Below are 18417 nucleotides of genomic sequence, written 5' to 3'. Positions count from 1 at the left end.
ATGACTTGATAGAGATGTACAAGATGATAAGAGACATAGATCGAGTGGACAGCCAGAGGCACTCTCTCAGGGTGGAAATGGTTAATATGAGAAGGCACTATTTTAAAGTGACTGGAAGAAAGGGATATTGGAACATCCTGCCAGGGGTGGTGGTGGTAGAGGCAGACACATAAGTGACATTTAAGAGACTCTTAGATAGGCACATGGATTATAGAAAGATGGAGAGCTGTGTAGGAGGGAAGGGTTAGATTGATCTTATAATAGGTTAAAAGGTCAGCATAACATAGTGGGCTGAAGGGCCTGTAGTGTGCTGTAATGTTCTATATGATCTACAAGCAACTATCCATCATTCACTGTAATTTTATGGAGAAATTCCCTACCTTTATTGAGAGGTTGCTGCAGTATTTCTTGTGCCCTCCTCTATCCTTTGGCCGTAAAATAGACTATTTGCTGTAAGATTTGCATCCTGCTCCCTTCAGCTCTTTAGCTGCCGGCAATGTCAAAATTTGCACAACATAATACCCTTCTCTCCCTCTCATACTTCTCCAGCCTTCCCTTAAACCCAGCCATACCACAACACTTACATAATTGGCCTGTATGTCCTCTATGGTGTATTCAACACCATCATCGACCACCACCACTGTCACACCTTCACCAGTGACATTGCGCTCCCACACCCCAGTGACGTTGATGTCCATCCCACGCTTTCTCCGATTGTGCTGTGAGAGAAAGAGGGTTTGGTGAGTATAGGAAATTTTGATAGTACATTGATAGATAAGCAGATGAGCTGTTCTCATTTACAAGGGGAGAAAGTAACAAGGAGCTAGAGGTGTCCAGAAACTGTGGATATCAAAATTGGTGGAAGGATAAAAACAGAGATGAGGGATGTTTTATTTGATTTAAATCATTAGTGATCGATCACCTGGTTTCTTACTAGGTCCTGTGACCCTTCCCAGTTGGCCTTAGATCACCCTTTTGCCAAAGAATCTGACTTGGAGGATGACTACAAACAGGGAAGAGGACCTTCACCATCCAGAACAAGCTCCCTTCTCATTACTATTATCAGGGAGGTGGTACAGGAGCCTGAAGACCCAAACTCAACAGCCTGGAAACACCTCCTCCGCCACAGTTTCAGAACAGCTTCTTCCTCTCTGCCATTAGATTTCTGAATGGTCCATGAACACAACCTCACTATTCCTCTTTTGCACATTTATCTTTTATAGTAACTTGTAGTAATTTTTTTTTTACATCTTACACTGTACTGCTGCCACAAACCAACAAATTTCAGGACACATGTTAGTGATGATAAACTTGATTCCGATTCTGCTTGTGGGGAGAACATGAACCAACAGCAAACTCAGCACCGGTTATCTGCAACAGGATCTGGCATCACCCACAAGGCCAGTATCTACTGACCATTCATGACCAGTTCAATGAAAGGAAAAATATTTGAAATGATTGTGGGCCTTCAGATTTTTTCTGGTCTGAGAACAATAGGACCTTCATTCCACTGGAGATTTATTGAGGCTTGTTCCAGAGGGTTGGAAGCCAACAAAAAAGGAAGGCATATTAAAGTAACACTTCACAGCACCAGTGACTTGGATACAATTCCCATTGCTGTCTGTAAGGAGTTTGTACATTCTCCTTGTGAACGTGTGGGTTTTCTCTCACTTTCCAAAGATGCATGGGCTGTGTGGGTTTGTTGGGCCGGAAGGGCCTGTTACTGTGTTGTATCTATAAAGAAAATAATGAAAAATAAAAGAAAGAATTGCATTTCTATAGCATCTGTGCCCCTCTCTGAAAATGTCTGAAATGCAGCCATAGGAAATGTGGTATCTAATTGGTGCACAACAGTTTCCTATAACTAGTAAAGAAATGATGAGCTGTAGTGGGTGATTAATAGTGTCTGTGGATCACAGAGCTGATGAAAATAAAACAGATTAAATTGGTAGCATACTGCCAAGGTTTGACACATCCATTGTAAATCCACTATGAACATAATCAGGAAGAGGAGGAGGAGGCGGCTATTCTGTCTCATTACACTTAATTGGCCATTCAGTAAAATCATGGACAATTGACTGTAATCTCAAATCTCCCATCCCTACCTCTTCCTGTAACCTTTTACCCTGTTCATCTGTACACAAAAGCATTAAATATTAGCTTTATTAATCTCAATACAGTACTGTGCAAAAGCCTTAGACACATAAACATAACTAGGATGCCCAAGACTTTAGCACAGTACTGTATTTGTCAACGTGGAGCGGAGAGAGTTTGTAAATCTGGTGGGAACAAAGCACATTGGGAATGGTGAGGGTGGAGCACTGCGGGAGGGGTGTGGAACAGGTGGGAGAGGAGGAGTTCCAGGGGCCGGAGGGTGGTGGTGCAAGTGCAGACACACTCAGCCCTGAGACACCAGGCAAGGCCATTTGATCCAAACAATTGGTTTTATTGATCATTACAGAATGTCTCTCTGGTGCTTCCTGCACCCTCCCCTCTTTCCTGTTCCCCAACCATGATTCTCATCTCCCTGCCCTCTTCACACTATCAGTCCACAACAGAGACCCATATCAGAATCAGGTTTATCATCACTTAAGTCACGAAATTCGGTTTTGTTACCTTTGCACAGTACTGTACATTGAAAAATACAGTCAAGTATGTCATTTATATCAATGACAACAGAGTCGCCATGCTTCCTGCACTAACGTAGCATGCCCATAACTTACTAACCCTAACCCACGGATCTTTGAAATGTGGGAGGAAACTGGAGCACACGGAGGAGACCCACGCTTTCATGGGCCGAACATACAAACTCCTTACAGACAGCTGCAGGAATTGAACCCTGATCAATGATCACTGGCACTGTAAGTCATTGCACTAACTGCTGAACTACTGTGCCACCCTGTTACTGCACCAACATCCTGAAACATCTACCTGGCCAGGATAACGGGAGGACCTGCTGCTACTACAACATTTGAAGGTGCTGAACAGGTCCTATAAATGGTGGCATTATTAGCATATCCCAACAATTAGCATTTTTACAGTAATCTACTGAAGGAGTTTTTGGTCTGCATTGAAGTGGGATGAAACATTTCCTGTGTTTGCCACATGGTGTCAGCATTGAGCTGTTCAGAGTAGGATACTGGGTTTTTGCATCTCTTCAACACACCATCATCCCATCCCATCCTCTCACTCCAGTTCTGCAGAACTTCAGGAAAGATTGGCAAATAGGTTTTAGGGGTGCCACAGTAGTGTAGCAGTTAACACAATGCTATTACAGCTCAAAGTTCAGAATTCCGATGCCATCTGTAAGGAGTTTGTACATTCTCCCTGTGGCCACATGGGCTTCCTCCAGGTGCTCCAGCTTCCTCCCACAGTCCAAAGACGTACTGGTTAGTAGATTAATTGGCCATTGTAAATTGTCCCATTATTGGACTAGGGTTAAATAGGGGGGTTGCTGGGCAGCACGGTTCATTGGGTTAAAAGGTTCTATTTACCGTTCCGTGCTGTATCTTGAAATAAATAAATAATATTTCTTCTGCGGTTTGACCGGGTCACGACTACACAAGCGCGTGGATGTCAACCAGTGAGAACAGTGAGAAAAGTTTAAAAGGAGACAACCTTATAGAACGGGTGACAGAGTAGGAAGTGCTTTGGCTCAACGGGGCCTCGGTGTCAACAGGTCGAGGCGAGGTAGGCTGGCTGAGTAGAATACAGACAGGAAGTATGTGTGTGAGGCCGGTGTTCTGTGCTCAGTGTCAGATGTGGGAGGTCCTGGAGTCTCCCAGCCTCCTAGACAGCCATACCTGCGCCAGGTGCATCGAGCTGCAGCTCCTGAGGGACTGTGTTAGGGAACTGGAGATGCAGCTCGATGACCTTCATCTGGTCAGGGAGAGTGAGGAGGTAATAGAGAGGAGTTACAGGCAGGTGGTCACACCGGGCCCACGGGAGACAGACAAATGGGTCACAGTCAGGAGGGGGGAAGAGGAAGAGTCAGGTACTAGAGAGTACCCCTGTGGCTGTACCCCTTGACAATAACTACTCCTGTTTGAGTACTGTTGGGGGGGACGGCCTATCCGGGGGAAGCAACAGTGGCCGTGCCTCTGGCACAGAGTCTGGCCCTGTGGCTCAGAAGGGTAGGGAAAGGAAGAGGAAGGCAGTAGTGATAGGGGACTCTATAGTCAGGGGGTCAGACAGGCGATTCTATGGATGCAGGAAAGAAACATGGATGGCAGTTTGCCTCCCAGATGCCAGGGTCCGGGATGTTTCTGATCGCGTCCATGATATCCTGAAGAGGGAAGGAGAGCAGCCAGAGGTCGTGGTACAGATTGGTACCAACGACATAGGTAGGAAAAGGAAGGAGGTCCAGAAAACAAACTACAGGGAGTTAAGAAGGAAGTTGAGAAGCAGGATCACAAAGGTAGTAATCTCGGGATTACTGCCTGTGCCACGCGACAGTGAATATAGGAATAGAGTGAAATGGAGGATAAATGCGTGGCTGAGAGATTGGAGCAGGGGGCAGGGATTCAGATTTCTAGATCACTGGGACCTCTTTTGGGGCAGGAGTAACCAGTACAAAAAGGACAGGTTGCATTTGAATCCCGGGGGACCAATATCCTGGTGGGGAGGTTTGCTAAGGCTGCTGGGGAGAGTTTAAACTAGAATTGGTGGGGGGTGGGAACCAAACTAAAGAGACGGAGGAAGAGGTGGTTGGCTCAAAAATAGAGAAAGCTTGGAGACAGTGCAAAAGGGAGGATAGGCAGGTGACAGAGAAGGGACGCACTCAGACCGATGGTTTGAGATGTGTCTATTTTAATGCAAGGAGTGTTGTGAACAAAGTGATGAGCTTAGAGTGTGGATCAGTACTTGGAGTATGATGTTGTGGCCATTAGAGACTTGGATGGCTCAGGGACAGGAATGGTTACTTCGACTGCCAGGCTTTAGATGTTTCAGAAAGGACAGGGAGGGAGGCAAAAGAGGTGGGGGCGTGGTACTGTTGATCAGAGATAGTGTCACTGCTGCAGAAAAGGAGGAAGACATAGAGGGATTGTCTACGGAGTCTCTGTGGGTGGAAGTTAGAAACAGGAAGGGGTCAATAACTCGACTGGGTGTTTTTTTTAATAGACCACCCAATAGTAACAGGAACATCGAGGAGCAGATAGGGAGACAGATTCTGGAAAGGTGTAATAATAACAGGGTTGTAGTGGTGGGAGATTTTAATTTCTCAAATATCGATTGACATGTCCCTAGTGTGAGGGGTTTAGATGGGGTGGAGTTTGTTAGGTGTGTTCAGGAAGGTTTCTTGACACAATATGCAGATAAGCCTACAAGAGGAGAGGCTGTACTTGATCTGTTATTGGGAAATGAACCTGGTCAGGTGTCTGATCTCTCAGTGTGAGAGCATTTTGGAGATAGTGATCACAATTCTATCTCCTTTACCATAGCATCGGAGAGGGGTAGGAACAGACAAGTTAGGAAAGCGGTTAATTGGAGTAAGGGGAAATATGAAGCTATCAGGCAGGAACTTGGAAGCATACATTGGAAACAGATGTTCTCAGGGAAACATACAGAAGAAATGTGGCAAATGTTCAGGGGATATTTGCATGGAATTCTGCATAGGTACGTTCCATTGAGACAGGGAAAGGATGGTAGGGTACAGGAACTGTGGTGTACAAAGGCTGTAATAAATCTAGTCAAGAAGAAAAGAGCTTACGAAGGGTTCAAAAAACTAGGTAAAGAGAGAGATCTAAAAGATTATAAGGCCAGCAGGAAGGAGCTTAAAAATGGAATTAGGAGAGCCAGAAGGGGCCATGAGAAGGCCTTGGCAGATAGGATTAAGGAAAATCCCAAGGCATTCTACAAGTATGCAAAGAGCAAGAGGATAAGATGTAAGAGAATAGGACCAATCAAGTGTGACAGTGGAAAAGTGTATGGAACCGGAGGAGATAGCAGAGATACTTAATGAATACTTTGCTTCAGTATCCACTACAGAAAAGGATCTTGGCAATTGTAGTGATGACTTGCAGCAGACTGAAAAGCTTGAGCATGTAGATATTAAGAAAGTGGAGGTGCTGGAGCTTTTGGAAAGCATCAGGTTGGATAAGTCACCAGGACTGGATGAGATGTACCCCAGGCTACTGAGGGAGGCGAGGGAGGAGATTGCTGAGCCTCTGGTGATGATCTTTGCATCATCACTGGGGATGGGAAAAGATCCAGAGGATTGGAGGGTTGCAGATTTTGTTCCATTATTCAAGAAAGGGAGTAGAGTTAGCCCAGGAAATTATAGACCACTGAAACTTACTTCAGTGGTTGCTAAGTTGATGGGGAAGATCCTGAGAGGCAGGATTTATGAACATAGGACACTCTAGGCTGCTGTGCAGGTTGACTCTGTGGTTAAGAAAGCATACGGTGCATTGGCCTTCATCAATTGTGGGACTGAGTTTAGGAGCAGAGAGATAATGTTGCAGCTATATAGGACCCTAGTCAGACCCCACTTGGAGTACTGTGCTCAGTTCTGGTTGCCTCACTACAGAAGGATGTGGAAACCATAGAAAGGGTGCATAGGAGATTTACAAGGATGTTGCCTGGAATGGGGAGCATGTCTTATGAGAACAGGTTGAGTGAACTTGGCCTTTTCTCCTTGGAGCGACGGAGGATGTGAGATGACCTGATAGAGGTGTATGAGATGATGAGAGGCATTGATTGTGTGGATAGTCAGAGGCTTTTTCCCAGGGCTGAAATGGCTAGCACGAGTGGGCACAGTTTTAAGGTGCTTGGGAGTAGGTACAGAGGAGATATCAGGAGTAAGTTTGCAGCAGTAAATTGCAGATTGGTGATTGCGTGGAATGGAATGGTGGTGGAGTCGGATACGAAAGGGTCTTTTAAGAGACTCCTGGACAGGTATATGGAGCTCAGAAAAATAGAGGGCTATGGGTAACCCTAGGTAATTTCTCTGGTAAGGACATGTTCGGCACAGCTTTGTGGGCCGAAGGGCCTGTAGTGTGCTGTGGGTTTTCTATGTTCTGTGTTTCTATAACTAAAAGATGACATTATCACACCACACCATCTGGAAATCTGCTTGCAGCATATTTTGACCTTTGTTTTGAGAAGTTCAGAAGTGAGATTGTACAGTTCAGTATACCACAAGGAGCAGATTTAGGCCATTCAGCCCATTGTGTCAATTGCACCATACGATTGATTTTCCTTTTCAACTCCATTCTCCTGCTTTTTCCCCCATAACTTTTGACACCCTGACTTTTACAGGGATGTTTGCAAGGTTTTGACAAAGTATCAAACAAAATGTGTTTCAACTTCTAGGTTTATGAGAATGATTCTAGGAATGAAAGGGTTAATGCAAGAGCAGTGTTTCAGTCTCTGGGTTTGTAGTTTAGAAGAATGAGGAGGGATCTCATGGAAACCTGGCGAATATTGAATGGCTCAGATAGAGTAGATGTGAAGATGATGTTTTCAATAGTGGAAGAGTCTTGGACCAGTGGGCAAAGCCTCAGAATAGAAGAATGTCCATTTAAAACAGAGATGAGGAGGATTTCTTTAGCCAGAGGGTAGTGAATCTGTAGAATTCATGGTCACAGACAGATTTGGAGGCCAAGTCATTGATGTATTTTAAGCACTTTTGGCCCTGGCACACTTTGGGATGTTCTGAAAGGTGCTCTAGTTTTTCCTTTAATTCTTCAAGTGTTTGTCCAAAGAGGCTGCACTTTAATTTGAAAAGTGATGGATCCTCCCTGCAAAAGGAACACTTTTTGCCACAGGAATGTTAGGAAGCACAGAACTGATCAGGAATGGGAAACCATGGGTGCTTCATATTGGGTGAGCAGATGAGGTTTATTTACTCACTAATGGAGGGAGCAAGATGGATATTGTGTAGGCAGAAGGGATTAGCTAGGTGTTTCATTAATTCTGCACAACTTTGCGGAATGAAAAGGTCCATAAGACCACAGTACCTTCTCCCCATTTAAATAATAGTCTGCACTATTGTTCCTTTTACCAAAATGCATCATCATACATTTCCCAACACTGTATTCCATCTACCACCTTTTTTTTTGCCCATTCTTCAATCTGTCTAAGTCCTGCTGCAATCGCATTGTTTCCTCAGCACTACCTACCCCTCCACCTATCTTTGTATCACTCGCAAACTTTGCAACAAAGCCATCAATTCCATTATCTAAATAACTAACAAACAATGTGAAAAGTAGTGGTCCCAATATTGACCCCTGAAGAACACCACTAGTCATGGGCAACCAGTACAGGCCCCTTTTCGTCCCACTCGCTGCCTCTTGCCTGTCGGCCAGTCCTCTATCCATGGCAGTGTGGCGACCACTTCCTAGCACTCTCGAACCGGCTCACAATTAGCCAGCGTGCAGGCACAAAGGCCAGGTCCGCAACAAAGGGAGAAAAGCCTGCGGGGGTTTGTGAGTACGTGTCTCTTGGAGCATCCGTGCCCGGGGAGGGTGGGATGAGGGAGGCTTTAAAGCAAGGCTATGAAGTTCAAATAAAATTATCTTTGACTGCAGTTTACCGACTCCGTGTCGTTATTTTAGCGCTGCGTGTAGCACACCGCTACAGCAGTACATTTCCTGTAACACCATCAGGTTTTATCTTGTTAAGCAGCCTCGTGTGTGGCACCTTATCAAAAGCCTTTTGAAAATCCAAGTAAATGACATCCACTGCCTCTCCTTTTTACAGGTCTGTTCCTGTGTTGGGAAATGTATGATAATACATTTTGGTAAAAGAAACAATAGTGCAGACTATGATCTAAACGGGGAGAAAATTCTAACATCAGAGGTACAGAGGGATTTAGGAAAAAGGCTCCCAGAAGGTTAATTTACAGGTTGAGTCTGTGTTACTGGCAGCAAATGCAATGTTGCCATTTATTTCAGGGGAATAGAATATAAAAGCAAGGAGATAACGCTGAGGCTTTATAAGACACTAGTCAGGCCATACTTGGGAGTACTGTCAACAGTTCTGCGCCACAATCTCAGAAAGGATGTGTTATCACTGAAGACAGTCCAGAGGAGATTCATGAGGATGATTCCAGGAATGAAGGGGTTAACACGAGAAGCGTCTGGCAGCTTTGGGCCTGTACTCACTGGAATTTAGAATAATGCGGGGGGTGGGGGGGGGATCTCATTGAAACATACCGAATGCTGAAAGGACTAGATAGGGTGGATATGGAGAAGATGATTCCTATGGTGGGGGTATCCAGAACGAGAGGGCACAGCCTCAAAATTGAGGGGTGACCCTTTAGAACTGAGTTAAGGAGGAATTATGTTAGTCAGAGAGTAGTGAATCTGTGGAATGCTCTGTCACAGACTGCAGTGGAGGCCAAGTCCGTGGGTATACTTAAATTGCAAGTTGATGGGTCAGGGCATCAATCGAAAGAAAGCAGGTGTATGGGGTTGAGCGGGATCTGGGATCAGCCATGATGGAATGGCAGAGCACTCAATGGGCTGAATGGCCTAATTCTGCTCCTAGTCTTAAGGTCTTATGTGTGTACTGCTCTATGACCCATAACCGAGAGCACAAAAAGATAATTTAAAAAGTAAAATATAAAAGCAGTATAGTGTTCAGATCAGGTTGCTGCATAATGGGAAAGATGTAGGAGTTTTTTTTTATTAGTTTTTCAAAACATTTTACAAATTAAAAACCCCAAATCCCAACGAGGAACATTAAAACAGTGCAAAATTGAGCATACAATAACAATATACTACAAAGGAAGAAAATTTAGCAAAAAAAAATCACCTAAATTAAAGACAAGTAAGCTTAGTGTCCTCCCCAAGCCCCACAACACTGATGTAGGAGTTTTAAAGAGGGTGCAGAGGAGATTTACCAGAATGCTGCCTGGATTAGAGAGCATGTCTTATAACCCTTGTCCTTTCCGTCCAGGTTGTCAGCTGGAAGGTCAATTGGAGAGGATAGGTTGAGCGAGTGAGGGCTTTTCACATTGGAGTGAAGAAGGATGTGAGGTGACTTGACAGAAGTGTAGAAGTTGTTTAGAGGCATAGATCAAATGGGTAGCCAGAGACTTTTCCCCAGGGCAGACATGGCTAATAAGAGAGGGCATAATTTTAAGATGATTGGAGGAAAGAGAGAACATCACAGGTAGGTTTTCTTTTAATTACACAGAGTGTTGGGTGTGTAGAATGCTCTGCCAGAGGTGCTGGTAGAGGCAAATACATTAGGATACATTTAAGAGACTCTTAAGTAAGCACATGAATGAAAGAAAAATTGAGAGCTATACAGGAGGGAAGAGTTAGATTGATCTTAGAGTAGGTTAAAATATCGGTACAACATCAGGGGCCAAAAGGCCTGTATCATAATGTTTTATGTCCTAAAATGCTGTGAATCCCAAACATCTGAAATAGAAGAAAAGAATGTGATAGAAAAGCCAAGGCAAAGCAGCTGAGAGTGCCCCACTTCCTTTGCAGCGAGTCTCCCAGAATTGTCATGAACCAACAGCAGGAGAATTACGTACCAAGTGCCACTGGAATGGGTACTTTGGGTCACTGAAGTGCAGGCTCCGCTTGGAACGTTTCAGCAGCTTTTGCTCAGAATGCCACCTCACACTGTCATGTTGGGCAAGCAAGGCATCAATGGATTTCCTGATCCTCTCAGTCTCCTCCTCCAGGTCACCATGGTTACGTTGATGTGATGGGAGAGCAAAAAGGTAGTGGCCAGCCAGTTCCCCAATCTGCCCCCTGTTCTCAAGGCCCATAAACTCTGCAAGCTCGTCTGCAAGCTGATCGAGTGACAGCGCTTCACTTCTACCAGAATCATTTCCAAGTGTTAAGTGCACCGCCCAGGTCAAAGTTCCCCGCTCTGTGTCTAATCTCATATTTCCTTCCTTGTCCGTTCCATCCAGGTTGTCAGCTGGAGGCTCAAATGCAGAAGTCCCGATGTTCAGAGCACTGGTGAGTCCATTCTGTGCAACCACTGGCAACCAGATGGTGACAAGTGAAAAGCTCAAGAAGGTTGGCAACAGGATCTCCATCATGACTCTCCATGATGAGACCTTCCACATCAGATGCTGCATCAGATCTGGTCACTGCAAGGAAGAGCAAATAAAACAAAGACCTCATACAAGACCATTACTTTCCACAAACAGTACACAGCATATTGGTACTGGAATAATAAGGAACCAGCACATCTTAACGTGCGACAAGGATGCATCACAACTTGGTACAGCAATTGCTCTGCCCAAGACCGCAAGAAACTACAGTGTGTTGTGAGCGCAGCCCAGTCCATCACTCAAACCAGCCTCTCCTCCACCAACTATGTCTACACCTCAGAAAGCATCCAAGATAATCAAAGGTCGTTCCCACCCTGGTTATTCTCTGTACAGCAGGTGTTTTTTTTTAAAATGCCACAGACCCATACCATTAAGCAATGGATCTGTAGACCCCAGGTTGGGATCCCCTGGTCTAGAGTGCTTGAATGGACAGTGAAAATAGTCAACTTGGATTTTAGAGATGGACGGTGGTCAATTAGTTTTATTTGGCATCATGTTTGGCACAGACGTCATGAGTCAAAGGTATTGGTTTGTACTCTACTGTGCTAGAACATGAAACAGTACAGGCCCTTCAGCACACTATGTTGTGCTGACCTTTTAATCTACTCCAAGCTCAATCTAACCCTTCCCACCTGCTCAACCCTCCAATGTTCTATCATCCATGTGCTTATTTTAAATGGTCTCTTAGATGTCCCTATTGTATCTACCTCTATCACTACTCCTGACAGAACATTCCAGACACTTGCAAAAAAAAAAACTACCTCTGGCATCCCCCTTCAATCACCTCATATTAGCCACTTCCACCTAGGAAAAAGACTCTGGCTTTGCCCCTTAACATCTTGTACACCTCTATCAAGTCACCTCTTATCCTCCTTTGCTCCAAAGAGAAAAGCCCTAGCTCACTCAACTTTTCATGTTCTCTGTTCTAAAATCATTAAGCTCATTGTCTAGAGTTGGGTGGATCAATTTGTTTACTTTGACACAATGTTCAGTAGAGACATACCATTTTTAATGGAACATTCAAAAGAGTGTGCCATACCAAGACCTTAGACTCAGTCTCCCTCACACCCCATTTGTTGAATGTGAGTAAACAAAGCAAGGTCAAAGGAATCAAAACCTCACCAGCTGAAAAAAGAAGGGCAAGTGAGGGAGCAGCTGATGGAGGAAGCATGAATTACAAACTTTCAAAGTTCTAAGCTCAAAGTAAATTATCAGGGTACATACATGTCACCACATACAACCCTGAGATTCTTTTCTCCTGTGGGCATATCAGCAAATCTCTAGAAAAATAACTGTAAACAGGATCAATGAACAACAAAATGTGCAAATGCAAATATACATCTATAGTAATTTCTGGATTGCTGCCTGTGCCACCTGCCAGTGAGGGTAGAAACAGGATGATTTTGCAGATAAATGTGTGGCTGAAAAGCTGGTGCAGGGGACAGGGCTTCAGATTCTTGTATCATTGTGATCTCGTCTGGGGGAGGCATGACCTGTACAAAAGGGACTGGTTGCACCTGAACCCAAGGGGAACCAATATTGTTGCGGGCAGGTTTGTTAGAGCTGTTGAGGAGAGCTTAACTGGAGTGATGGGACACAATAGGATGGATGGTAAAAAAGCAAAGATAATGTGCAGTCAGATTGTCAGGAAGGGCAGGCAGGTGATAGGTCAAAATTGCAGCCAGCAGGGTGAGTATCAGTGCATTAGGGGTGCAGTATCAAAAAGGATAGCAAATATGGTACTCAAAGTGTTACATCCCAATGCACGGAGTATAAGAAATAAGGTGGATGATACAATTGCACTTCTACAGATTGTTGGGTATGATGTTGTGGCCATCATTGAATCATAGCTGAAGGATGGTCGTAGTTGGGAGCTGAATGTCCAAGGTTGTGTTGGAGGGATGGGAAGGTAGGCAGAGGAGATAGTATGGGTCTACTGATAAAGAATGGCATCAAATAAGTGGAAAGATGTGACATAGGATCAGAAGATGTTGAATCCTTGTGGGTTGAGTTAAGAAACTGCAAGGGTAAAAGGACCCTGATTGCAGTTATATACAGGCCTCCCAACAGTGGCTGGGAGGTGGATCACAGGTTACAGCAGGAAATAGAAAGGGCGAGTTAAAAGGGCAATGTTATGGTAGTCATGGGAGATTTTAACATGCAGGACAATTGGGAAAATCAGGTTGGTAATGGATCTCAAGAGTGAATTTGTTGAATGCCTATGAGATGGCTTTTTAGATCACCTTGTTGTTGAGCCTACTCGGAGATCAGCTGTACTGGATTGGGTGTTACGTATTGAACCGGAGGTAATTAGGGAGCTTAAGGTAAAAGAACCCTTAGGAACTAGTGATCACAATATGATTGAGTTCAACTTGAAATTTGATAGGAAGAAAGTAAAGTCTGATGTAGCAGTATTTCAGTGGAGTACGAAAGAGGATTTGGCCAAAGTAAATTGGAAGGAGATGCTGGCAGGGATGACAGCAGACCTACAATGGTGTGAGTTTCTGGGAAAATGAGGAAGGTGCAGGATAGATGTGTTCCAAAAAACAAAGAAACATTGAAATGGCAAAATAGTACAACTGTGGCTGACAACGGAATTCATAGCTAATGTAAAAGCAAAGAGAGGGCATACAAAACAAAAATTAGTGGGAAGATAGAGGATTGGGAAGGTTTTAAAGACCTACAGAGAGCAACGAAAAGAATCATTATGAGGGAAAAGATGAAATATGAAAGCAAGCTAGCAAATAATATCAAAGTGGATAGTAAAAGCTTTTTCAAGTATGTAAAAAAAAGATGAGAGTGGATATAGGATCATTAGAAAATGAGGTTGGAGAAATAATAACAGGGGACAAGGAGATGGCAGATGAACTAAATGAGTATTTTACATCAGCCTTCACTGTGGAAGATACCAGAAGTGTGCCAGGTATTGAAGGGTGTGAGGGTAGAGAAGTGAGTGCAGTTACTGTTACAAGGGAGAAGGTGCTCAAAAAACTGAAAGACTTAAAGGTACATCAGTCACCCAGACCAGATGAACTGCAGCCTAGGATTCTGAAAGAGGCAGCATTAGAGATTATGAAGGCATTAGAAATGATCTTTCAAAAATCATTGGACTCTGCCATGGTGCCAGAGGATCCGAAAATTGCACATGTCACTCCACTTCTTAAGAAAGGAGGACGGCAGCAGAAAGGAAATTATAGACCAGTTAGCCTGACCTCAGTAGTTGGGAAGATGTTCGAGTCAATTGTCAAGGATGAGGTTATGAAGTACTTGGTGACACAGGACAAGATAGTACAAAGTCAGCATGGTTTCCTTCAGGGAAAATCTTGCCTGACAAACCTGTTGGAATTCTTTGAGGAGATTACACGTAGGATAGATAAAGGGGATGTAGTGGATGTTGTATATTTGGACTTTCAGAAGGTCTTTGACAAGGTGCCACACATGAGGCTGCTTACCAAGTCAAGTGCAAATGGCATTACAGGAAAGTTACTGGCACAGTTAGAGTATTGACTGATTGGTAGGAGGCAGCAAGTGGGAAAACATAGAAAACCTACAGCACAGTACAGGCCCTTCGGCCCACAGTTGTGCCAAACATGTCCCTACCTTAGAAATTACTAGGCTTACTAGCCCTCTATTTTTCTAAGTTCCGTGTACCTATCCAAAAGTCTCTTAAAAAACCCTATTGTATCTGCAAATAAAAGGATCCTTTTCTGGGTGGCTACCAGTGACCAGTGGTGTTTCGCAGGGGTCGGTGTTGGGACCATTTCCTTTTATGCTGTATATAAATTATTTAGATGATGGAATAGATGGATTTCTGGCCAGGTTTGCAGATGAAACTAAGATTGGTGGAGGGGCAGATAGTGCTGAGGAAACAGGAAGGATGCAGAAGGACTTAGACAGATTAGGAGAATGGGCAAGGAAGTGGCAAATGAAATACAATGTTGAAAAATTCATGGTCATGCACATTGGTAGCAGAAATAAATGTGCGGACTATCTTCTAAACGGGGAGAAAATTCAAAAATCTGAGATGCAAAGGGACTTGGGAGTCCTTGTGCAGAACACCCTAGAGGTTAACTCACAAGTAGAGTCAGTGGTGAGGAAGGCAAATGCAATGTTAGCATTCTTTTCAAGAGGCCTAGAATACAAGAGCAGGGATGTGATGCTGAGGCTTTATAAGCCACTGGTGAGGCCTCACCTTGAGTATTGTGAACAGTTTTGGTCTCCTCATTTAAGAAAAGATGTGCTGGCATTGGAGAGGGTTCAGAGGAGGTTCACAAGGATGATTTCAGGAATGAAAAGGTTATCAAAAGAGGGACATTTGATGGCTCTAGGCCTGTACTCGCTGGAATTTAGAAGGAACAGGGGTGATATCACTGAAACTGTTTGAATGTTGAAAGGCATAGACAGAGTAAATGTGGAAAGGATGTTTCCCATGGTGGGAGAGTCTAGGACAAGAAGGCACAGCCTCAGGATTGAGGGGTATCCATTTAAGGCAGAGATGCAGAGAAATTTCTTTAGCCAGAGGGTGTTGAATTTGTGGAATTTATTACCACAGACAGCTGTGGAGGTCAGGTCGTTGGGTGTATTTAAGGCAGAGATTTATAGGTTCTTGATTGGCCACAGCATTAAAGGTTATGGGGAGAAGACCGGGGAGTGGGGAAAAAGGATCAGCCATGATTGAATGGTGGAGCAGACTTGATGGACCAAACGGCCTAAGTCTGCTCCTACGTATTATGGTCTTTTAAATAAACAGGAATAACTAACAATAGCAAGAAATAACAGGATAAACACTCTTTAAAGTGAGACCATCGGTTGTGGGAACACCAGAAAAAAAGTGAGTGTAGTTATACACACAAAATGCTGGAGGAACTCAGCAGGCCAGGCAGCATTTATGGAAAAGAGTACAGTCAACATTTCAGGCCGAGACCCTTCAGCAGGACTGCAGAATAAAAGCTGAGGAATCAGAGTTAGAAGGGAGGGGAGGAAGAAACGGAAGGTGATAGGTGAAACTAGGAGGGGTGGAGGGAGGAAGTAAAGAGCTGATAAGTTGATTGGTGAAAGAGATACAGGGTCGGAGAAGGGGAAGTCTGATAGAAGAGGACAGAAGGCCATGGTAGAAAGAAAAAGGGGGGGGGGGAGAGCACCAGAGGGAGGCAATGGGCAGGCAAGGAGATAAGGTGAGAGAGGAAAAAGGGAAAGGGGAGTACAGAAGTGGGGGGGGAGGTTGGTGGCATTACTGGAAGTTCGAGAAATCAATGTTCATACCATCCGGTTGGAGGCTACCCATACGGAATACAAGGTGTTGCTCCTTCAACCCAAGTGTGACAGGAACAACACCTTATATTCTGGTCTGGGTAGTCCCCAATCGGATGGCATGAACATCGTTTTCTTGAATTTCCAGTAACGTACCCCTTCACCATTCTCCATCAGCTTTTTTCCATAGATGCTGCCTGGCCTGCTGAGTTCCTCCAGCATCTTGTGTGTGTTGATTGAATTTCCATCATCTGCAGATTTTATCTTGTTTATGAGTGTAGTTATCCCCTTTTATTCAAGAGCCAATGGTTGAGAGCAGCAACTGTTCTTAAACCTGGTGGTGCAAGTCATAAGGCACCTATACCTTCTACCTGATGGCAGCAGAGAAAAAAAGAGCATGGCCTGGGGGCATTTCATGTAGATGTGCTCAATGGTTGGGAGTGTTTTACCCATGATGTGCTGGGTTGAATCCACTACCTTTCGTAGTATTTTCCACTCAAAGGCATTGGTGTTTCCATACCAGGCCGTAATGCAGCCAGTCAGCACACTCTCCACCTCACATCTATAGAGGTTTGCCAAAGTTTCGATGACATGCCAAATCTCTGCAGACTCCTGAGAAAGTAGAGGTGCTGCTGTGCTTTCTTCACAATAATATTTATATGATGGGTCCAGGACAGGTCCCCTGAGATAGTGACACCCAGGAATTTAAAGTTACTGACCCTCCACCTCTGATCCTCTGATTATTGGCTCATGGACCCCTGGTTTCCCTCTCCTGAAGTCTACAATCCGTTCCTTGGTCTTGTTGACATTGAGTGAGAGGTTGTTGTTACACCACCCATTTCAGTCTCCCTCATTTACGTTGATTCATCCCATTTTGGATACAACCCACAACAGTGGTGTGTGTTGTCAGCAAACTTGTATATGGTGTTGGAGTTGTACTTAGCCACACAGTCCTAGGTGTAAAGCGAGTGGAGCAAGGCGGCTAAGTACAGATCCCTGTGGCGCTCCTGTGTTGATGGAGGTTGTGGAGGAGATGCTTTTGCCAATCTGAATTGATTGGGGTCTACAAGTGAGGAAATCCAGGATCCAATTGCACAAAGGGGCATTGAGGCCCAGGTCTTGGAGTTTACTGATTAGCTTTGAGGGGACGATGGTGTTAAGCGCTGCACTGTAATTGACAAAGAGCATCCTGATGTATGCATCTTTGCTGTCCAGATGTTCCAAGGTTGTATGAAGAGCCTACGAGATAGCATCTGTTGTAGACCTGTTGCTTTGGTAGGTGAATTGGAGTGGATCCAAATCACCAGTCAGACAGGAGCTGATGCGCTTCAACACCAGCCTCTCAAAACAGTTCATCATTGTGGATGTAAGTGCCACTGGGCAATAGTCATTTAGATAGGTTACCACGCTCTTCTTGGGCACCATAGAACATTACAGCACAGAAACAGGCCTTTTACCCCTTCTTGGCTGTGCTGAACCATTTTTCTGCCTAGTCCCAGTGACCTGCACCTGGCCCATATCCCTCCATACACCTCTCATCCACGTACCTGTCCAGGTTTTCCTTAAATGTTAAAAGTGAGCCCGCATTTACCACTTCATCTGACAACTCATTCCACACTCCCACCACTCTCTGTGTGAAGAAGCCCTCCCTAATATTCCCTTTAAACTTTCCCCCTTCACCCTTAACCCATGTCCTCTGGTTTTTTTCTCCCCTAGCCTCAGTGGAAAAAGCCTGCTTTTCTATCTATACACATCATAATTTTATATACCTCTATCAAATCTCCCCTCATTCTCCTACACTCCAGGGAATAAAGTCCAAACCTATTCAACCTTCCTCTGTAACTCAGTTTCTCAAGTTTCAGCAACATCCTTGTAAACCTTCTCTGCATTCATTCAACCTTATTAATATCCTTCCTGTAATTCGGAGACCAAAACTGCACACAGTACTCCAAATTCAGCCTCACCAATGCCTTATACAACCTCACCATAACATTCCAACTCTTATACTTTGATTTATAAAGGCCAATGTACCAAAAGCTCTCCTTACGACCCTATCTACCTGTGATGCTACTTTTATCGAATTTTGTATCTGTATTCCCAGATCCCTCTGTTCTACTGCACTCCTCAGTGTCCTACCATTT

The 18417-nt window shown here is 44.3% G+C and overlaps 1 protein-coding gene across 8 annotated transcripts in view; it reads right to left on the bottom strand.

The window, feature by feature from the left end:
• The window catches only part of LOC132385071 (proprotein convertase subtilisin/kexin type 7-like), a 310522-nt gene that overhangs the window by 247481 nt on the left and 44624 nt on the right, over nt 1-18417 (bottom strand). For all 8 annotated transcript variants that reach the window (XM_059956777.1, XM_059956783.1, XM_059956778.1 and 5 more), the window contains 2 exons: nt 10493-11062; nt 585-719 (listed from right to left, as the gene is read on the bottom strand). In XM_059956777.1, coding sequence (XP_059812760.1) covers nt 585-719; nt 10493-11050 — 693 coding nt within the window. In that variant the 5' untranslated portion in view covers nt 11051-11062. The remainder of the gene's footprint in view (nt 1-584; nt 720-10492; nt 11063-18417) is intronic.

The sequence above is a fragment of the Hypanus sabinus genome, chromosome X2, assembly GCF_030144855.1.
Source record: "Hypanus sabinus isolate sHypSab1 chromosome X2, sHypSab1.hap1, whole genome shotgun sequence".
NCBI lineage: Eukaryota > Metazoa > Chordata > Chondrichthyes > Myliobatiformes > Dasyatidae > Hypanus > Hypanus sabinus.
Note: the sequence above shows the minus strand (reverse complement) of the source record. Positions and strands in the feature narration are given on the sequence as shown.